General features: G+C 38.7%; 1 protein-coding gene across 1 annotated transcript in view; it reads left to right on the forward strand.

The window, feature by feature from the left end:
• Positions 1 to 590: 590 nt before the first annotated feature.
• ANKRD29 (ankyrin repeat domain 29) overlaps positions 591 to 23,674 on the forward strand; it is a 50,572-nt gene continuing 27,488 nt past the window's right edge. Inside the window, exons 1-4 of the mRNA XM_044682975.1 lie at positions 591 to 731; positions 9,969 to 10,079; positions 18,022 to 18,120; positions 22,693 to 22,791. Coding sequence (XP_044538910.1) covers positions 591 to 731; positions 9,969 to 10,079; positions 18,022 to 18,120; positions 22,693 to 22,791 — 450 coding nt within the window. The remainder of the gene's footprint in view (positions 732 to 9,968; positions 10,080 to 18,021; positions 18,121 to 22,692; positions 22,792 to 23,674) is intronic.

Genomic DNA, 23,674 nt, shown 5'->3' on the forward strand with positions numbered 1-23,674 from the left:
CACTGCCCCCTGGTGGGTGCTGCAGCAATCCAGCAGGGCGGTGATGACCACAGGTGCATTTATCTTTCCTATTAATTGCTATTAAAATTTCTTTAGCATTATAGAACTACCTTACCGTATCTAAGGATAGCTAGGTGGCACAATCTGGAGTACCAATCCGGAGAAAGAAATGGCAAACTACTCTAGTATCTTTGCCAAAAAAAAAAAACCCAAACGGGGTCATGAAAAGTTGGACAACACTAAAAAATGATTCAACTGCAACAACAAAACCATATCTAAGCTACCACTTCTCTCTGCCTAGATCCAAATGCTCAGGATCCAAAAACTCTCTTGAGGCCGTGTAATTAAGATTCTCCCACCACTACCTTTCTCTACCACATCTCAGGCTAAAAGGAAGACAGAACATGAATTTGCTATGAGCCTCTGACCCAAGGCTGCCCCTAGTAGTTTCCTTCAAGAAGGCTTTGTGAATTCACAGACCTTTCTTCTACCTCCACTTCAAGACCTTGGTCTTAGACATCTAGTTTTTAATTTATATGGATTAAATTTGGGGGAGGAAAAAAAGGTCAAAATAAGCCTAGCATCAAGAGATGGCTTCTGACCCACAGCACCCCAATACAACCTATCCTTTCCCAATGCAGAGACTTAATCACTCATCCTCAGAGAAGTCTGAATATACTGATAAGCGCCCAAACCAAAGAGATATTCTCAGTTCTCTAAACAAGGAGCCAGTAGAAATATCCACACCCTCCATAGGGAGAAGAAATTAGAGTCCCAAATAAAGACTCACCTTCCTGTAAACTCATTGAAGTGATAAGATTGCTTAATCAACTGCTTATATCTCTAAAAGAGGGGATGTTGTTGTTTCCCCATCTCCATCTGGTTTTGTAAGGCTCATCTAATCAAAATTTCTAGGAGCACTTCACAGATATAAAAATCTTTATTTTTATCTTTACTTACATGTAAGTAAAGGTACTAATTTGAGGGAAAATTTTTCTTTTTAAATATACCTCATAAATAGTAAACATGCATAAAGTAACTTTATCCTTGGCCTAAAGGTTTTTACTTTAAAGTGTTGGCTTTGTACCAGCTGTTTGGATTGTTGGGGAAGCCTTTAAGAAAAAACAACAAACAAGCTATTTCAAGATTGAGTCTGTGGTCTGGAGGATTGAGGTAGATAGAAGACTAAACCTTAACTTCCTGGGGCATTATTATACTTGAGGAATTTTTAGATAGATATAAAAAATCTGATTCTGTCTTGAGCATTTGACACTGCATATTGCCATCTTCTGGGATACTCTCTCCTGGTTTTTGTGACACTGCTCTTTCCTAGTTCTCCTTTGTCATGGTCTGACAGATCCTTCTCTATGTCCTACTCACTAACAGGAGATGTCCCCCAATTCTCTGTCTTGGTATCTCTTCCCTTTTCCCTGTATAATCTCTCTTGGTCACCTTGTAAACTCCAGTGGATTCTGTAAGGGTCAAAAATTAAAGGTTGTACTAAATATATAAAAATGTGGTCACCAAAATTATTGCTCAAGTCAGAATGATTTTATAGCAATTAATTTATAAAATAGAGGGAAAGAATGAAAGTAAGGAAATAAGATGGAGATTAGATAATTACTCAGGCCTGGTCTAAACCAGGCAGGTCTTCAGAGGCTCCAGCAAAAGGGGCCCAGAGGTAAATTAAACAAGGGTTTTAGCTATGAATCCTCTTCCAAGACGAGGGGCCTCTCTGGAGGCTAGTGCCTCCAGAAAAACCAGGAAAGGGAGTCAGACTTTTTCACTCACCCACATGGTAGTTCTAAGGGAAAATCAGAGAGCAGTTCAAGGTCCCAAGCCAGAGCTCCTTCAAGGTCAAATTCAAAGACCAAAAAGCCAGTCACAGGAAGTTCTTGCCACTTTTAAAGACCATTCCTTTCATCACTTCCCATGCCTTCCTTCCACTTTATGTGGACCAATTGCAGCTATAGCTTTGCTTAGGACTGTCCAGTCGATTCTGATTCATCACTCACTATTAATAGCACATGTGGGTTACAGACCACCCCATACTTAAAGATAGGTGGTGATTAAATCTAAAAATAGGCAGGGGAGAGTTAATCCCATCTTTACAATTCAATTATCATCTCTAGCAAGATGATCCCTGGAGTTATACATCTATCCCTAGTGTTTCATCTTAATGTCTTTTTTTTTAACCCTTACTTTCTGTCTTAGTAACAACTCTTAAGACAGAATGGCAAGGGCCACGCAGACAGGATTAAACGACTTGCCCAGGTTCCCACAGATAAATAGGAATTTTCTGAGGCCAGATTTGAACCTAGGTCCTTCTAACTTCAGGTCTGGTGTTCCATCCACCATGCCACCTAGCTGCCCCTTCTGCCTTCATTTCATATCAACTGCCTGTTGGACATTCCTATTTAAATGTTCCAGGGACTTCTCAAACTCAACTTATCTGAAGTCAAACTCATTATTTCTTCACTAAACACATCCTCTTTTGTTGTTGTTGTTCAGTTGTTTTTTCAGTGATGTCTGATTCTTTGTGACCCCTTTTGTGTTTTTTGTGGCAAAGATACTGGAGTGGTTTGCCATTTCTTTCTCCAGCTCATTTTACAGATAGGGAAACTGAGGCAAACAGGGTTAAGTGACTTGTCCAGTGTCACACAGCTAGAAAATGTCTGAAACCAGATTTGAACTCGGGTATTCCTGACTCCAGGCCTGGCACTCTATCCATTGTGCCATATAACTACTTACATCCTCCTCCAAATTTCCCCAATCCTAGTAAGGTCACTACTATCCTTCCAGCTTCATAATTTATCCAGTCTCATAACTTCAGACTCTTCTCTCTCCCTCACCTCCCCTAGCCTATCAGTTGCCAGGTCTTGTGAATTCCATTTCTATAAAATGTCTCAAATGTATTCTCTTCTCTACACTCACATAGCTTCTGCCTTAGTTCAGGCCTTCATCGCTTTCTTATCTATCACTTGGACTATTGCAATAGCCTTGTTATTGAGCTTTCAACCTCTATCCTCTCCTTTCCCAAAATCATCTTTAAACAGCTACCAAACTTAATCTTCCTAGTCAAATCTGATAATGTTACTTCCCGGCACAGAAACCTCTGGTGACTCCTCATTACCTCTAGTTTAAAAGGCAAACTTCTCCACTTGGTACTTATAACAGTGTATTAAGAACCAGGTCTGAAGACAGAAGGTCTTGGGTTCAAATATGGCCTTAGACACTTTCGAGCTATGTGACCCTGGGCAAGTCACTTAACCCCCATGGCCTAGCCCTCACCTCTCTTCTGCCTTAGAAACAATATGCAGTATTGTTTCTAATACAGAAAGCAAGGGATATTTTTTTAAGTTTTTCACAATCTGGCCACAACTTAATTTTCCAAAATTAGCACACAATCCTCCTTGTTTCATGATCTCATTTTCTCCACACTTTGAACAGGCTGTCCTCCCATGCTTGGAATGCTCTATTTACCTTTTTCATCTCTGCCTCAGAATTCCTAGCTTTCTTCAAGTATTAGCTCATGAGCCAGTCACCTGGAAAGCCTTTCCTAATTCCTCTAATTGTGAATAATCTCTTCTACCTCAAATTAATCATGTATATACTTCAAGATCTATATATCTATCCCCCAGAAGAAAGTGAACTCCTAATGTAAATGATCATTTTCCATTTGATCTGTAATATTCTCAGCACTTAACACATTCTCTTGCCCTAAAAGTGTTTAATAAATACTCATTGGATCAGATTATTGGGTCAAGTGTGTCTGGCATGAGAAAATACAGCATCTGTCAATTTAATTGTACATCATGTATTGGCCAGAATATAATCAGATTTTCATCCCAAATATGGCTTGTCTAAAACAAGAGGACAGACTATAATCTTACTCATTTTGTTGATGTGGCTCTATTTTTCCTTTCAAAAAGATTTTGTTCTAATGATGTCAGTATTTAAAGGTCAACTCAATTGGGGCCAGTAGAGTATCACCTTTAACATCTACCAAATCTTTGTAAACCATCCAGATTCTCTATTCAATTTCAATTCAGGATAAGACTTGGATTTCTTTGAATGAATCATAGGAAGGCATTCTTTTCAAAGCCACTGATGCTTATCACACCTCAAGCTGTGGTCTTGAGGCCTGAAAGTCCAGAAATTATGATCCTACCTCTGAGAATGACTCCATTGAGGAAAATAACTTAATTTTTCTACTTCAGTTTCCTTTTGGTTAAGAAGGAAAAATGATTTCTACTTATCACACATAGTGTTGGATCCATCTAATGTTTATGAAATACCCTGAAGTTGTTAATTGCCAAACATAAAGTGGGATGATAAATTGAAGGAGTCCACTGACATCTCTGAGAAAATTTTCTGCAGATAACTTTTAAAACCTCATATCACACTACTTTAAAAGGGTTCCTCATTTCAAGGGAATTAGTTGTTGGACTAGAGCTGATGTTGCTTCATTTATATTAGTAAATGTATAATTGATGTCCTCATGCAATGCCAAAGCTTTGGCCCCTGGTCCCCACCATTAATGGGGATGTATCCTCAGTTGCAAAAGTCCCCTTTCCCCTAGAATTAAGAATTCTGTAAAAATAATAAAATGAGCTTATTTGTATTTCTCCTCCCCTCCCCTACTCAGCCTTTGAATGAGTTATTGATAAATAATTTGATGACCAAAAATCATGGGAATGAGAGGGAGAAGGATAAATATATCTGAAATGTCCTGTGATGATGATTTCTTATTTGTTTATTTTAAGGACAGGCATATCTCTATCATATAAGGTTGCCCATACTGATGACAAAAAGGAGGGCTGTATTTAGAAATGAAAGTGATATAAAAACAAAACGAAAGGGGCAGATGGATGGCTCAGTGGATTGAGAGGCAGGCCTAGAGACGAGAGGTCCTGGGTTCAAAATTGGCCTCACATACTTCGTAGCTGTGTGACCTTGGTCAAGTCATTTAACCCTGTTTGCCTCAGTTTCCTCACCTGAAAAATGAGCTAGAGAAGGAAATGGCAAATCTCTCCAGTGTCTTTTGCCATTGCCTAGCTCTTACCACTCTTCTGCCTTAGAACCAATGCACACTATTGATTCTAAAATGGAAGGTAAGGTTTTTTTCAAAAAAAGAAAAACAAAATGCAATTTAAAATATAACAAACCAAACTCTATCTGTGATTTTATCAGTGTGTGAATTTCCTTAGAAGATCACAACTCTTCTTTAATTTAGTATATATGAGTAAGAGATTTGTGCACAGCTAGTAACTGTCACCTAGCAGGATAGCTAGGTTGAAGAAGCATATAGAGTACCAGATCTGGGGTCAGGAAGACATCTCCTTGAGTTCAAATTTGGTCTCAAACACTTCCTAGCCATGTAACCCTAGGCAAGTCACTTACCCTTCTTGCCTCCATTTCCTCATCTGTCAAATGAGCTAGAGAAGGAAATAGCAAACCACTCCAAAATCTTTTCCAAGAAAACCCCAAATGAGATCACAAAGACTCAGACAAGCTTGAACAACTCAACAACCACAATTATCTCCAGCTAGGTGGCACAGTGACTCCAGGCTTGGAGTCAGGAAGACCTGAGTTCAAATCTGGCCTCCTCAGAGGGAGATATAAGCAAATACCTTCAGAAAATTAAATGACTTCAGTTCCTAAAACTCTATATGGAACAAGAAGCCAAGTCAAATCATTAGAAAATGTTCCTGGGGCATCATGGAAGAAGCAATGGACTCCCATTTCAAGAGCTTGCTACAAAAATAGCAGGTTTGTTTCTTGCAAAGAGGTTTTCAGAACTATTGTGGGATTAAATAAGATGAAGAATATCCTAAACATGCCTCAGGATGATTAGCTCTGATGTAGGGGAACCTCAGCCCCACTCCTTCACCCTCCCAGATGTGGGCTAGATGGAATCTTAGGGATTTACAACAGTTAAAACCTGCCTTGCCATTGCCAATTCTCCCTCTTACTGAGAACTAAAGTAAATTAAATTTAGCAGGTGAACTACATTTGACGTGACAGTTCAGCAATATGAGTGCCATAAGCTCAGTTTTCCTTGAGGATTCCTGCGTTAAACTTTTATCTTGTTCTGGTCCCCCTGACCTCCCGTCCCCACTCCCAAAAGGATAATTATCCAGTATAAAGGGGCAATAGCAGGAAGTAAGATTAAAAAGGATAACCTAAAAGTCATAAATCATCCCAAAGATCAAAGGAGCATAATTTACAAATTGTATCATATATTACCCAGAAATCACATTCTGATAATAATTCAAGGGAGGGCATCTAGGCACTGTGGTCAGAGGTTTTTGAACCTATGAGATGTCCATCTCAGACAAATTCCAGACCTCCAGAAACTCACCAAATAGTGTGGATAATATTAACTTTAAATTATAACTTTAAAGTTTTACTGACAACTTTCTAATTATTTGAATATGTTAATGGATTAACTCCAAGGTAACACAGATAAGCTTTAGTCTGCTCCCTCCCTCCACAAAAAATCCCTATAAAATAAGACCTCAAACACTTGCCTCTGACCATTCTTTCATCTTCATCTGGATCCTTGCTTCTGAGTACTCCCAATTATAATCTTTGGTTACATGAATGATACTCTTCCTGTCCTCTTCCCCATTCTGGCTTTTCCCCCCACTGGGAATATTTTATTGTTAAATACAAAAAGGTGTATTTTTTTCACTAAGAATGACCACCAGCTGCAGTTGCTAGACTCAAATGATGTAAAATTAGTTTCTCACTACTATACTGTGAATTACGCAGAACTGATGCTGGTGATCTGTAGTCTTGCCATCTTGAAAATTCAATATGTCAGTATTTGACATGGCAAAGAATGAGATGCTATATCATGAGCAAAAATAGTTTGAGAACCACTGAAAAAGGTTCGCTTCAGCTAGCTGGTTCAGTCCATATCTACTTTCTTGCTTGTGTTTATGGAAGAATGGATTCTCTTCTGTCTTAGCTTTTCATGATTCATGTCTTCTACCCTGATTCTTCAAAGCCCAGCATCCTCTTTGGATGTCTCCTTGGGAACTTGGCTAGCCTGGGCAATCATGTCCCAGATATTCTGGAGGCAATCTGCCAAACTTCAAAGCCAATAAAGGCTGGAATCAGAGATGAAGGTCAACTCTCCTGATTTGCAGATCTTATTTTTTAATGTCTTCAATCTTTTGTCAGACAGACTCTGTAATCCAGTCTACTGTTGTTAAATGGAACTAGATTTCAGCCTGATATTTACTTCTTTAACATTCTGTCTTCAGAGCCTCAACTTTTGGAATAAGATATTTGTAGGCAACCAGGAGGAAGGTCAGTACTAACCTGCTTGGCATCATCCTGGGATCTAGTGTTGGTCCTGTTGATGATCCAGTTAATTTCCCTCTCATAGCCTCAGTTTCTTCTTCTGTGCAGTGAAGGAGATGGCCTAGATAATCACTAAAGTCCTTTCCACCTCTATTATTTGATAACATGGAAAGCCAGCAACCCTGTTAACTGCCAACCTAAGGGCCGTTGAGTCACAAAAGTCTAACAAAAGACAATGTGCTCTGGTCTTCACCATCCCAATCCCAGTCCCCACAACATATGCTTCTGTAGCCATTTGTCTCTGTACTTTCTGTACTGTTTGACTCCACATACTCTGTGATTATTAAAGTGTGATTATAAGACCATTTCCTGCTGCCATCTTGGTTATTCCCAGCAAGTACCCAAAGAACTGGGAGTGCCTGCCTCCATTGCATAATTTCATAAATTAATTATCGATTTGAATCCTAAAAATGATACTGACATCTTCAGAGAAAGTAAACTCTTCATCCCAAATTGAGGATTTTTTCCTTCTTAAACTAGCCAAAAAACTAAAGTATTTTTGTAACTTGCTTATTACTACAGTGTCTAAACATACACGGAAGCACAAATTCTCTGCAACAAGGAATTTGACTTCTTACAAGTTCTGAACACCCCGGCTGGACTTCTGAAAAGAAATGCTATCACCACTGAGTATCTCCACATGCTTTATCCCCAAGTGTGCTTACATGGAAAGAAGCAGGCATTCATACTAGATGGTTTTGATATAATAAAATTATCTGCAAATATTGAATTTTCTAGTCATTCCCTGTAATCTTCATTTGAACTTGTGAGTTGGGTGCCCAGACAGAGGCTGACTACTACTACTCATCTCAGGATGACTACTACTTTCCTTCCTTGGATGGCAATCTTTCCATATCCTTCATCCTGCTCCAGATGCACCTGCTTCTTGACCTCAAACTATATTATGAAGCAGCAGTCATCAAAACCTTCTGGTATCAGCTAAAGAAAAGAGAGATAGAACAAAGGAAAAGGCTATACAAGGAAGAACCAGAAACAATGGAATTCAATAACACAATGTCTGATCAAATGTGAAACATAAATTACCTAAGAAAAAATTATTTATATGATCAGAACTGCTGGGGAAATTGGAAGGCCATTTGGCAGAAACTAGGATTAGACCAATATCTACCACCACATTCCATAATTTATTTTAAATGGATATGTAACTTTAATATTAATGATCATACCATAAAGAAATTAGAAGAGGAACAGAATGTATACCTATCACACCTATGTGTGGGATATATATTTTTTAATCTTTTTATTCAAAGATATTTTATTTTCCCAGTTACATGCAATCACAATTTTCCACATATGTTTTCTGAAATTATAAGATCTATATTATTTCCCTCCTTCTCTTCCCTACCCCCTCTTGGAGATGGTAAGTAATTTATTCTGGATTACACATGTGTTATCACACAAAGCATACTTCCATATCGGTAGGACACATATTCTTAACTAAACAAGAGAAAATTACAAAAACTAATGAATAACTTTGGCAACTTGAAACTGAAAAGCTTCTGCACCAACAAAACTAATGCATCTAGGATAAAAAGGGAAGTAGCAGAATGGGGGAAATTTTGTATCAGATTTCTCTGATAAGAGTTGGAATCCAAGATATATAAATAATTAATAAATATGTGTAATGCTAGCAGCCATTCCCCAATAGATGAGTAGTCAAAGGATTTGAATAAGCAGTTCTCAGAAGAATTGCAAAGTGTTCATACTTACGTAGGAGAAAGCTCCATGTCACTACAAACTTGAGGTTTTACCTCATACCATGCAAATTGGCACAAAAAAAGACCAAAAAATTGCAATAGTCAATGTTGGAGTTGTTATAGAATGGTAGGCTCACTAATACTTTGTTCTAGTAGAATTATGAAATAATACAACTGTTTTGGAAAGTAATTTAGAAACAGGCAAATAAGGTGACTAAAACATCCATATTCTCCATTACCAACTGGACTTATATCTCCAAGAAAGTCATCAATAAGAAGAGAGTGCCCATAATCCAAAATATTTATAGCAACACTTTTTATAAAATAGCTAAGTGGAAACAAAATAGATGGCTTATCAATTGGGGAATGATCAAACAAATTGTGATAAATGAATGTAATGGACTATTACTATGCTGTAAGAAATGATGTGTGAACATCTAGATGATGAGTGAGATGAGCAGAGCCAAGAAAACAATATAGACAGTAACTATGACAATGTAAATGGAAAAACAATTACATACCAAATAATCAAAAGTAAATGTAACAAAACCATGAAGATCAAATAAAACTCAAATGAAGAGATATGAAAAGCGCAGCCTAGGAAGTTGTCACCTCAAATTACAGGTGTTTGGCATATTGACTCAGATAGCTGGAATTAACTCATTATCAGAGCCTGTATTTCATTGACTAAGCAATGTATAGATAATCATCAGTTATCGGAATAACAATCTCCTAGTGACATTGGCAAGTGTCTAGAAGTACTTTCTTTTGAACTGACAACATAGACACTATTATTTATTCTACGTGTCAGGTGGTAATATTACAAATAAAAATCTCATGAGTCCTTTGTAAAATGTTGTTATTTTGTTCCAACAGAAGGAAACACCACTTGCAAATGCTGCATTCTGGGCAGCAAGAAAAGGAAACCTGGCTCTTCTGAAACTCTTGTTAAACAGTGGTCGGGTGGATGTGGACTGCAGAGACAGTGTATGAACTCGGTATATGCATGGCAAGAGCACCTAACTTTCCCCATGATGGCAAGAGAGCATTTCATGGATCCTTTTCAGTTCCCAATGCTTATTTACATTTTTTGTTGTCATTTTTGCTTTTGTTTCTCCCAGACCAAAATGTAGTCAAAGTAGTCATCTAAGTCAAGCATAGAATTTTAGGACATTTTAAATCTAGGAGAAAAGTGGGAAATAAACAAAGGAGAGTAGCAAAGGCAAAGTAGAGAAAGGGGGTCACAAAAGGGAGAAAAGAGGAGAGGAAAAAACAAAAACAAAATCCAAGAATAAAAAGGTAAATGGAATGCAAACATTTTGAACTAATTGCAGTAATGAAAAAATTCAAAACAGAAAGAAATCGACATGGAAATATATCAAGGGCATGCTGTGTGCGAGGATTAGAAAGCTGAGCAATTAAACATCTCCACCCATTCCCCATACTTTTTTTTTTCTTTCACAAACACAAAAGCACTAATTGGTTATCTCGGAGAGGAAATAAAAATAGATATTATTCCCAGCTGACAAATGCTATTTAGATGGCTTGCTCTCTTACCCCAGCCAAGTGCTGCTATCCATTTGTACTCAAAAATATTTTCATACATCTCCAGCGACCGAGTTCCTTAGATGAACAGAAAAGCATACTAAGATATTTTAAATTTAGGATATAACTAAAGGATTTTTAACAGTTATACTATTGGCTTCCTAAAACAAAAATTTCATTACATGATTCAATTGCATTCAGCAGACAGGTGACTCCATTCCTACAAACGAAATTTGAAATTTCCCTCCATCTTGGTCATTATGGATGCTTTTTTTTCCTTCTTGGTCCTGCTGGCCCTATTTTAATTCTCATTACCATGCAATAGAGCTGGGCTTATACAAATATGTAAAGTGGATGAGGCTGATCTTCACTTCATACTTTGCCTGTCGTTCTTTTCATGGCTACCCATCCTTCTTTCCAGCCCCCTTGGCTGAGTAGTGCCTAGTTTTCCCCATGCTACTCAGGATTCTTAGAGTGCCTTCCATATGCACCTACCCAGACTTACCCACCCAGGCATCATCTTATGATCAGGACTTTTCCAATCACCAACACCATGACAGCTTGACTGTTTTTGTGTCTCCTTTCCTTAGGATACTCTCTAGGTTAGGTAACCATTGAGACATCTGATAAACTATGCTCATATGTCCATTGATATGCATATTGTCCTTCCTAACAAGTACCTTTTAATGGACATAATACCATAAGGGGGTTGGACTGGTTGGACTAAGACTCCCTCTAACTTGAAAATTCAATGATTCTGTAAAACAAGCTTGGGGGTGGGGAGGTGGAAGGAGAAAGAGGCAACTCATATTCAGTTTCTTTAAAGGAATGAGATTGCTAAGTGGCTCAGTGGATAGAGAGCCAGGTCTGGAGACTGGAGGTCCTGAGTTGACCCTCCAAACTCTGTGACCCTGGACAAGTCACTTAACCCCAGGTGCCTTTCCCTTATTGCTCTTCTCCTTTGGAATGGAGAGTCAATGTCAAGTCTAAGACAGAAGATAAGGGATGGAAAAAAAGGAAGTAAAATAAAATGGAAAAAAATGGAAAAAATGCCCTAAAAGTATGGTGTGCTTCTGAAAATCTGTGGTGCCCAAACCCATTTCATAATAAGATTCTTTGCTTCTTTGTAGGTGATGGGCATCACATAAGATTAAAATATTTAAATATTAACTTAAGGAAAAAAGACAAAAGAGTGGCAAAGCCAGACAATTGGGGTTTAAGTGACTTGCCCAAGGTTACACAGCTAGGAAGTGTCTGAATTCAGATTTGAACTCAGGTCCTCCTGACTGTAGATCTGGTGCTCTATCCGCTGTACTATCTTCCTGCTCCCATTTAATGAACTTTTAGGATCATTAAAGGTCTACTTCTTTCTTGCTCTGTCAACCATCATTGTGGGATTTAAAATTTTGCCCTCGGAATCATCAGCCTGATCAGGGCCTTCATTTGTTGCCCCTTATTTTGCCTGACCTGTGCCATTTGTCTCACATCTGAAATTTTGGAGATTTCTTGGATAATGGCAGGATTATCTTGACTAGGTCATATCAAGTATTTTTAGAGTGAAGAGGGGAAGGAAAGAAAGAAAACCCAAATAAACCAAACAGGAGATATTTACATCTAAAATTTACATCACTTATTTGTTGGGTCCATAACATACTTCCACAATATATACAGTAAATACCTTTAAGAACCTTTATTTTCTTTTAACTTTGCTTTCCTGTAGTTTTTTTTAATTAAAAAAAACATGACTGTACAAAAAATTGGTTAGGAGTTTTCTCGTTTTTAATAAGCACAGGATCCCATAGGACCACTGAGTAACTATATCTCCATATCAAATCTTTTCTGGTAGATAATATTGTAGAGTATATACAAGATCCTTTATACCCAAAATCTTATTACCTTGAGTTGCTAAAATAATATATGTGTATAGAGAGAAAATATATATAAATATATGTCATATATGCATAGATAATATATGTGTGTATATATTATGTGTCTACACATGTGTATATATATGTATCTCATATAGATATGTGCATTCAAAAAGCGTACAATCTAGCTAGATGAAAGCATATGTAGATATATATAAATTGTCATTCAGTCATTTTCAGTTGTATCTAACAATTTGTGACCTCATGTGGTTTTGTTTTGGGGGTTTTTTTGGATGATACTGGTTTGCCATTTCCTTCACTGGATCATTTTTACAGATGAGGAAACTGAGGCAAACAGGGTTATGTGACTTGACCAGAGTCACACTAGTGTCTAAGACCAGATTTGAACTCATGAAGATGGATCTTCCTGTCTTCAGGCCAAGTGCTCTATCGACCATGCCACCTTGCTGCCCAATACAAATTAGATACAAGATAACTTTGAAGGGAGGGCATTAGCAGCTGGGAGGACCAAGAAAGGATTTCCATAGAAAATGGCTCTTCCTTAAGCCTGGAAAGAAATAAAAGATATTAAGAGAAGAAAGTGAAGAGGAAATATATTCTATCCATGGGGACAACCTATTCAAAGGCACAGGCAAGGGAAATGGAAGACCACCCACATATGGCAGACAGTAAAAAAGCCAACATGGCTAGACTATATTGGGCATAAAAGGAAGTGATGTGTAATAAGTCTGGAAAGGTAGCTTAGGGCCAGACCATGAAGGACTTTAAATGTCAAAGAGAGTTTCTATTTGCTACTAGTGTTAATAAGAAGCCACTAGAGCTTATTAAGTCAATGGATGATGTGGGCAGATCTGCCCTTCAGGAAGATCACTTTGGAAGTAATCAGTAGGATTTTTGGGGACAGGGAGAGATCTAAAGCAGATCTAATAACCTGTTGTGGATGGGGGAAGTGAGGTGGCTTGATGGAGAGAAAGCCAAACCTGGAGATAGGAGGTCCGGGGTTCAAGTGTAGCTTCAGATGCTTCCTGGTTGTATGAGCCTGGACAAACCACTTAACTCCAGTTGCCCAGCCCTCACCACTCTTCTGCCTTAGAACCAATATCCAGTACTGTTTCTAAGATGGAAGGTAAGAGTTTTTATTGGGGGGGGGGAAGAAGCTATTGGAATAATCTAAGCAAAAAATGAATGGGACAAGAACTAGTGTGGCATCTATGTAAGTACCAAAAAGAGAATAGATGTAAGAAATGTTATGGAGACAGAAGTGACGAGATTTGGCAAGTGATTGAATTTGTGATGTTAGAGTGAATGGTAGAGGACAATACGAGGTGATGAACCTGGGTGACTAGAAGGATGGTGGTGATCTTCATAGAAATTGGAAAGTTTGGGGGGCAGCTGGGTAGCTCAGTGGAGTGAGAGTCAGGCCTAGAGACAGGAGGTCCTAGGTTCAAACCCAGCCTCAGCCACTTCCCAGCTGTGTGACCCTAGGCAAGTCACTTGACCCCCATTGCCCACCCTTACCACTCTTCTACCTATGAGACAATACACCGAAGTTAAGGGTTTAAAAAAAAAGAAATTGGAAAGTTTGGAAGAAGGGTAGGTTGAGGTAGAAAGAGAGCAAGTTCAGTCTGGACAGTAGATGGTGAGATTCTTAAGGTCAGGGACTATCTTTTGCCTCTCGTGTTTCCCCAGCTTTTAGCTCATAGTAGGAGCTTAATAAATGCTTGACTGACTGATATTGTTGAACTTTGTGATGCCTGTAGGATATTCAGAAATGCCCAATAAAGTTGGTGATGGGGAGCTAGATCTCAGACAAGAATAATAGGTCAAGATGTAGAAATTGAGGAATCATCTGCATAAAGCTGATAATTGAATCAATGTGATCCGAAGAGATTATTACTGAGAGAGAATATAAAGAGATTTAAAAAGAGAGAAGGGGGTACCCAAGACAGAGTTACGATTAAAGGGTGAGATGTGGATGATGATGCAGCAAAGGAGGCCGAGAAGGAAGAGAACCAAGAAAGAACAGTGTCACCAAAAAAAAAAGGGAAGATAATTTCAAGGAGGAGAGGGTGGCCAACAGTGTCAGATGTTTCAGAGAGGTCAAGAGATATCAGAACTGAGGAAAGGTCATTATGTGTGGCAAATAAAAGATTTTTAGGGACATTGGAGAGTCCATTTGAGATCAGAAGCCATATGGCAAAAGTTTAAAAAGTGAATGAGAGGGGTAACTAGGTGGCTAGAGAGCCAGGTCTTTACACAAAAGGTCCTGGGTCCAAATTTGGTCCCAGATACTTCCTAGATCTGTGATCCTGGGCAAGTCATTTAACCCCAAATGCCTTACTACTCTTCTGCCTTGGAATAGAAACTTACTATCAATTCTAAGACAAAAGTCAAGGGTTTCAAAAAATGAAAGGGAAAGAGAAAAAGTCATGGAGATAACAAATGTAGACAGTTTTTTTTTCTGTAGATAGTTTGGTTGAGAAAGAAATATAGGACAATAACTTAAAATGTCTCAGGTCCTATTCAACCCATGAACTTCTAGGATTGTTTCCCTAGAGTATATTTTTTTCACTGAGTTTGTGTGTGGACATTAAATTGTATATTACACAGAGTCAGCTAGGTGATTCAGTGGATTGAGAACCAGGGGTAAAGATAGGAGGTCCTGGATTCAAATAAAGCCTCAGTCTCTTCCTAGCTGTGTGACCCTGGACAACTCACAACCCCCATTGCCTAACCCTTACTGCTCTTCTGCATAGTATTGATTCTAAGACAGAAGGTAAGGGTTTCTTAAGAAGTATATTACACACATTAGAATCCAGCTAGATTTTTTAAAAATACAGAACTAGTAGGCAAAAGGAGGGAGAAGATGGAGGTACAGAACAATAGAATAAGTGGTGATCATAAATACAACTTCTAGACATTATTATGTAAGACCATCTCTATCAGAGAATAAAAATAAGGCAGTTTGATGGATATTGACCACTAACAGGACCTTCAGGCAACACTCAGAGACTGACATTTACTTCTTAGGTACCTCCCTTCTTCTGATTTCTTTATTTCTTGCTTCTTTTATACATCACCTCCCCCCTCCATTTTCTTACCCTTAACTAGGCACAATATAGAACTAAAGAATATACGTGTATAATAAATCTATATATTTATGCATGCACATACACCCATTAATCTTTATACACATACATCTCAACTTGTCTATTTTTGTATCCTCTTTCCTTAGAATGCTCTCTGTTTGGTGAAAGTTGGTTCATCTGATAAACTATGTTGATATATAAATTGACACCAGTAGATTAATATGTTTCCCTTCTTAACTAATACCTTTTAAAAGACAGAATAATAATAAAAAAATTAAAAATCTATAACCCACATTTATATTGGAATGGTGGTATCTTACATATGTAAAGGTTTCATTCTCTACTGAATATGAAAATTGTATTCCCTGTTCTAGATTGGGAAAATTATTTAAATATTTTATTTTGCTCTTTTTAAAAATGGCACAAGGAGCAGCTGGGTGGCTCAGTGGATTGAAAGCCAGGCCCAGAAATGAGAGGTCCTGGGTTCAAATCTAGCTTGTGACCCTGGGCAAGTCACTTAACCCCCATTACCTAGCCCTTAATGGTCTTCTGCCTTAGAACCAATACACAGTATTAATTCCAAGATGGAAGGTAGTAAGAGGTTGTTGTTTTTTTAATGACCTAAATCTTAGCTTATTTTGCTTTTTATTTATCTGAAGTCTGAGTTAGATTTTCCCCCCTTTTCCACCCCAATCAACATCCCTTGATTTAAATAGAAATTGTAACCCTTAACCCAGATACAATGGCCAGAGCCTTGGTGGCTAAATTCCATCAAATGATTAGTTCCTGTTCACATTTAAGAAGAAACTAATTATGCCAAAAATATCCCCCCTTGACTGACTTCTTCACTCTTCTCCTCCAGCCCAGAAAATAAAAGAGAATTGAGCCAAGTGATGAATAGGCGGGCTAGTCCCCTGGCCCAGCTTCACCAGAGATACGTATGGAATTGGATGGCAGGGGGCAAAACACACTGCCGTGACTCTGACTGGAAGGCTTTGGCAAACACTTTCTAAAGCACAGTTGTCTTTGGCACCTTACAGACAAAAGCAGGGAAATAAAGAAATGATGAAATGTTAGAAAACAAACAAGCAGATCCCCCACCCCCAGCACCCATCCTACATTTAAACAATAGGAGGATTCTTAAAATCCATTCTGGCCTGGCAGCCAGCACCCAGCATAGCCAGTGTGGAAAGAACCCCCTATTTACACTACTAGAAATATGACTGACTTCACAAGTAGCAGCTGAGAATTGGGGGATTAGGGGGATTAGGAAGCACAGAGCCAATGCTAAACGGACCTTGAGACTCTAAAAGGCCTTTTTTTGATTGTGTTTCTATATATCGGATGGTGTTCATTTAAATTATGCATGATTTAGGCCAAAGTTTTATAAAAGCTTGGCTGGCTTTGTTTACTATAACAATCCTAGTAAAATGGCTAGTGCCAAATATTTTTAATCTAATTCAAGCTGTGCTCTGGTCATTTTTTTTAATGACATAAATCTTAGCTTATTTTGCTTTTTATTTATCTGAAGTCTGAGTTTCATATTCTCAAGTCATGGAACTAAAAAGTACGAACGCCCATTTGAGAACATTTAGTTCAGCCTCTGAATTTTGCAGATGAGGAAACGGAGGCTCAGAATGGTTAAATGACTTGCCCAGGGTCACCCAACTGATTGATGACAAGAGATGCAATTTGAAATTAGGTCCAAAGCCTCCCAGGCTGATATTCATTCCTCTCTATCATCCTGCCTCTCATCCAAGCCTGAATTGTTAAGAAAATAAAGACTTCTGGCACTGGAAACTTCATGGGATTTATTTGATGCCTTCTTTGGATTCATAACAGTGTTTTGGGGCAAGATTCTTAATATTAATCTTCAAATGAGGTCATCACATCACAGCTGTCTCATCTCATAACTATTCTTAGATTGAATTTCTGGTCATGGAAAAGTAAGTTAACTTTTTTATTGAAAATTCCAATTTGGGGGCAGCTGGGTGGCTCAGTGGCCAGGCTTGGGAATGGAGGTTCCTGGTTCAAATCTGGCCTCAGACACTTCCTAGCTGTGTGACCCTGGGCAAGTCACTTAACCCCCATTGCCTAGCCTTTACCACTTTTCTGCCTTGGAACCAATACGCAGTAGTAATTCTAAGATGTAAGGTAAGATTTAAAAAAAAAAGAAAGAAAATTCCAATTTGGATAGGAGTAAGCATTTTAGTTCATGTTTGCATTCCTTCCTCCTCTCAATGAACATTAAAAACTTGACTCTAGATAAATGTCTGCCATTGCAGTTAAACCATGGATACTGAGCAGGGGCACTGATATTTTTGCAGTCTTTTTTTTTCTCTATGTGATCTCAGTCATTGGAATGCCAGATAGTCTAATATGCTGATTTGTGTTCCCTCCTTCTAGCATGGCACCACTCTCCTCATGGTTGCTTCCTACGCTGGCCACATAGATTGTGTGAGGGAATTGGTTCTCCAAGGAGCAGATATCAACCTTCAGAGAGAGGTGGGTAAAACCAATAAAAGAGAAGACATTAGGGGCAGAGCTGAGCAGGTTATTCAGAACTGGAGGTACCAAGCCAACAGAGCAGGTCTCAATCATTATCCATTTCTCCACTTCCCAAGACTGCTTCCTTAACTGGTATCCTGTCTGTCCTCTATCTCAGTGCTTAAGGCAATCAAGGCATTAACTACATTCTTTATATATTCACACTTTCCTTGAAGGATGGTAATGTAAGATTTGTAGGATGTTAAGGGGAATTTTTTTTTAATGTTTGGTTGTTGCTTTTTCTTAAAGAAACAAGTTAATAGTTATCTCCCTGACGATCTTCATAGTTAGACCATCACAAATATGTTGACATAGGGGGCAGCTGGGTAGCTCAGTGGATTGAGAGCCAGGTCCAGAGACAGGGAGGCCCTAGGTTCAAATCTGGCCTCAGACATTTACTAGCTGTGTGACCTTGGACAAGTCCCTTAACCCCCATTGCCTAGCCCTTACTTCTCTTCAACACAGTATTGTTTCCATGATAGAAGGTAAGGGTTAAAAAAAAAAAAAACCAACGTTGATTTATTAGCCCGAATGAACCTCTAAGGTTGCTCCATACAAGGCACATAATAAAAAGCCTAATGAAAGCTAGTCAAATGAATATTGAATAGAAAAATGGCCTTGAATATCTTCTTCAGCCCTATTCTGTGGTAGCCACGGAGTGGATCTTAAGTGAAGGAATCCTAGGCAGATGATCCAGTTTTTCAAGAGTGTAGAAGGATCAGAGAAACCAAACATTTCAAGATTACTTTGGAAATTCAAGTTCCTGATACTTCAGAGGGTTCTAGACTGCATCAGGTCACTTAAAGTTGGCCTTTACAAATATAAATGCTTGTGATGTCCCCAGAAAAGAATCATTCTCTTAAAATTTTTATTTTTATTTTTTATTCTTTTGAAAAAATGATAATTAATTAATTAAGAATATTTTCCCATGGTTCCATGGTTCATGTTCTTTCTCTCCTCTCCTCCCACCCCTGTAGCCGACACACAATTCCACTGGGTTTTACATGTATCGTTTATCATCCCTTAACACTTGAAAAAACAACACTTTGGGGACAAACTTCAGACGGGTTCTCTAGACCCCTGACTTAACATCTCTCATGCTCGAAAGGATAGCAGAGCACTCTTTAATCTAACATTCATTCCTCATTCCAAATTTGGGTTCCCTGCCTCCATAATGGAGCAATTTATACCTCACATTGGCCCGAGGGACAGATTGCTTCAGGAGTCTTGAAAATATAATCCAATGTTTGGAAAGTCTTCAGGTTTTCCCTAGGGCATTCCTTCATGAGCCTGACTTATATGACCATCAAAGAATTAGAAATAAAGGCAGTTGGCACATTGGATAGGTCAAATTCATGACATTAAAAAATGATCCTCTGAGAGATGAGACTGGCATTATCTTAGTGTTGACAACTTGAGACAGTATAGAAAGGCTCCAGTAATTCAACCAAATTATACTCTTTTTCACCACAATTCTGCCATAATCACATGGATGTGACACAATTATTGGCTCATTGTTCAAGGTGGCGAGGAGGGCAGTTTTCATTTCCCAAAATGGCACTCCCATTTGGAATGACTTATCCTAATATATTTTCTCCTGGATTTATAGTCCTTGTTCATTTGAGCTTTTAAGAAACAGACTTTGAACAATAAAAAAGAACATGAGCCAGACCTACTTACTCACAAACTGTATCCTGAGAGACATTTCCAACAAGCATTGGAATCGTTTAACAATAATTCAAAAGAGCTTAGGAGAGTGGGTGGGGAGAGAGCAACCTGGTTTTGATTTCCAGCCAGCATGTTTCCCTGTGGTTTGCTGCTTGGCTGTTTGTTTAGTTCCTATTGTTCAATTAAAATCCTCAGAGAGGTAAAGCCTCTGTGCATTGAGCATGTGCCCTCAGTGACCCTTCGGGAGCTGTCCAAAATGTGCTCATGGGGCAAACCCTGTGGTTCAATGCGGTATGATACAAATGCTGAATTCTCCAGGAATCCAAGTAAATGCATGGTATAGTCTGAGCCTATTGAGCTACCAGAGCCAAAGGAAGGTCCTTTCTCTGACCTATTTTGACATTTATTGAGTATTGCCCCTGAAGTGACTTGGCACCTTATTATAGTCAGACTCTTGTCTTGTTCCAACCTTAATATTTTGCAACACTAGATCATATATTTGCTTTTGCTGCATAAGTTGCTGCCATCCCTTTATTTGGTGGACCGTCTAGACACATAACATGGTGTGGATACCAAACTAAAAGCTAATGGCCCTAAGGGAGTCGTTGTTTATTGAGAACTTGCAAAAATCTTGGCTGATGGCAAAGTACAGATAGAAGAGCTAAATAAAAGTGATGGCAGGAAGCCCTTTATTTCAGTAAGAGATGCATGTACACTTAGTAGCATCTTGTCTCCGACTCTGTAATTCGGCGGCTGGCTTTTTCCCCCTACTCATTATTTCATTCGAATCATGATTGGTAACTTAAACATTAAGATGTTTGTTCAAACTGCCTCAAAATCACTGTGAGGGGGCAACTGGGTAGCTGAGTGGATTGAGAGCCAGGCCTAGAGATGAGAGGTCCTGGGTTCAAATCTGACCTCAGACACTTCCCAGCTGTGTGACCCTGGGCAAGTCACTTAACCCTCATTGACTAACCCTTACCACTCTTCCACCTTGGAACCAATACACAGTATTGATTCTAAGGTGGAAGGTAAGGGGTTAAAATAAATAAATTTAAATAAATTTTAAAAAATAAAGTCACTGTGACTATAGTTATTCATGTATGGAGGACATACATGTAGGACTTAATCTTTTCCAGTTCAATAACAAATTTTAATTAAGCGCTAGCTACAAGGAAGACACTATACTAGATACAAGTGACTCTTAAGCATGTCCAAATAAAATACACCCCTCTATCTCCATTGGACATCCACCAAGACAGAGCCATCCCTGGGATGAAATGGTATGATCTAAAAATAATGTGGCATGGTTTTACATAGGAAACACTTTAGCTAGGGAAGTTCTGCTGCCCTGCCCCACAACCCTCCACACTACTTCTGCCATTCCAACAGCTAGTTCATATCTTGAGTTTATGGGATCCAGTTCTCTCCATCGTTGGGGAGATTATAGGACCTCCCATGTCCAGGCCTGGCTCTCAATCCACAGACACTTAGCTGCCCCCTCTTCTTTAAGTCTTTCCACATTCATGTTCATTGTTCCCATGACACTATCCTCTATCCATACCATCTCCGGTGGGTCCCTTTTCCTTTTGCCTTCAATCTTTCCCAACATCAGGGTCTTTTCCAATAACTCAGGCTATGTCTCATTTTACACAGGTAAAATGCTGTTTTGGAATTCCACACTTCCGTAGCATGCTCACATATACCATTATCTTGTGTTTTAATAGCCATTTTTACCAGAACCTCTCTATGTAGCTGCACGAAGACTGGCAGCAACATTTTCACATGCCAATAAAAGATGCCACACCACTTGTAAACATGCATCTGTCAAATGTTTTTTAATTATACAAATACACTTAAACTCTGCTACTTGAGCTTTGGCAAATCAAACAGTACTCTCCCAGAGGCCAAGAGGAAAAAAACTCCTCTTTGCCCTTTTATATTGCTTAAAGGAGACAAGAAATGATCCAGGTGGGCAGAGTTTCAGAAAAAGCATGCTTTAGACACTAGTTATCAATGCAAAGGAACTCTGGCTTTTAAGGGAGGAGGATGTAATGAAGAATTGGGGAATGCAGCAGGACTAGCCTGGTTAAAGTGGTTCCTTTATAAAATCCATGCCATATCACTACATCATGTGGTCCCAGGGATGGCTTGGTGCAAGAAGGGACTTGAGAGGCCATCTAGACCAACCCCCACACCCTCTAATTTTATAGATGAGTAAACTGAGATTAGGAGAGGAGATTGAGTTACTTGACTAAGGACAAAACAGATTATAAACCATGATCAAAAATAGTCTAGACAGGGCAGCTAGATGGCTCAGTGGATTGAGAGCCAGACCTAGAGAGAGAGGAGGTCCTGGGTTCAAATGTGGCTTCAGACACTTCCTAGCTGTGTAATCTTGGGCAAGTCACTTAACCCCCACTGCCTAGCCTTTACCACTTTTCTGCCTTGGAACCAATACCCAGTATTGATTCTAAAATGGAAGATAAGGGTTTAAAATAAAAGCAAGATAGTGGAGGATAGAAGGGCCTGGTATACGATGGTCCATTGAATCACAAAGAATCAGACATGGCCGAATGGCTTCATCCTAATTCTTAAAAATATATACTTTTCCTCATTTCTAGGGAAAATTGCCCAAATTCTTCCCCAAATTCATCATGTCAGTAGTGACATAGGATGTAAATCCCCAAGCCATGAAAGAAGAATAGAACCATCTTCATGTTTAGGCTACCTACTGATCAATGGTCTTCCTTCAAACATGATTTCTACCTAGATTCAGACATTTATCATTCCAAGTTGTTTCTTTATACAAAATGGAACAAAATGCCTACTTGTAAACCAGCCTGTCTCTCTTCCTTCTAGTCAGGTACAACGGCTCTATTCTTTGCTGCACAACAAGGTCACAATGATGTGGTGAGATTTCTCTTTGAATTTGGAGCTTCTACTGAATTTAGAACTAAAGTAAGAGAACTTTTTTTCTTTCATCTCCTATAAGAATATTTTAGAGCTCTATAGTTTATGTTTTCTCTAGATCTAATATACAAATGTGGTTTTCCCCTTTAAAGGTTTTTTAAGCCTAAGAAAAGAGGTGTTTCAAAGATGCTTATTTGGGAGGGAAGGAATTATAGTAAAAAGACTCAGCAAATCTGGGTTCAAGTGCTGCCTGTCTTAGTCAGTTAATACCTATATCCTTGGACACAACCCTTTAGCCTCTCTGAGCTTAAACTCTGTCCAAAAAAAAAATAAGGAAAGGGCTGGACCAAAAAATATCCCAGGAGGTTCAGTTCTAATCTCAGAAATCAATTCAAATACTAATAATGATGATAATAATAGCTAACATTTACATAGCACCTACCATGTGCCAGGCACCGTGCTAAGTACTTTACAAATGTTATCCCATTTGATCCTCACAACATGCCTCTGAGATAGGTGCTATTTTAATACCTTTTTTTTACAGCAGTTAAGTGATTTGCCCAAAGTCACATAGCTAATAAGTGTCTGAGGCCAAATTTTAACTTGTCTTCATTTATTAAACACTTATTATTTACCATGTCATTATGGAGTACCTAGTCTAGAGTCAGGAAATGCATCTCCCTAAGTTCAAATCTGACCTCAGACACTTATTAGTTGTGTAACCCTAGGCAAGTCACTTAACCCTGTCTGCCTCCATTTCCTCATCTGTCAAATGAGTTAGAGAAGGAAATAGCAAACCACTCCAGGATCTTTGTCAAGAAAATCCCAAATCCTACCACACCAATGCAACTACCAACAATTTGGAAATTGGTCTTGATCAAGGACACATGACAAAACTAGTGGAAATGCGCATCGGCCATGGGTGGGGGGG

This window comes from Gracilinanus agilis, chromosome 1 (assembly GCF_016433145.1).
Source record: "Gracilinanus agilis isolate LMUSP501 chromosome 1, AgileGrace, whole genome shotgun sequence".
In the NCBI taxonomy this organism is placed as follows: domain Eukaryota; kingdom Metazoa; phylum Chordata; class Mammalia; order Didelphimorphia; family Didelphidae; genus Gracilinanus; species Gracilinanus agilis.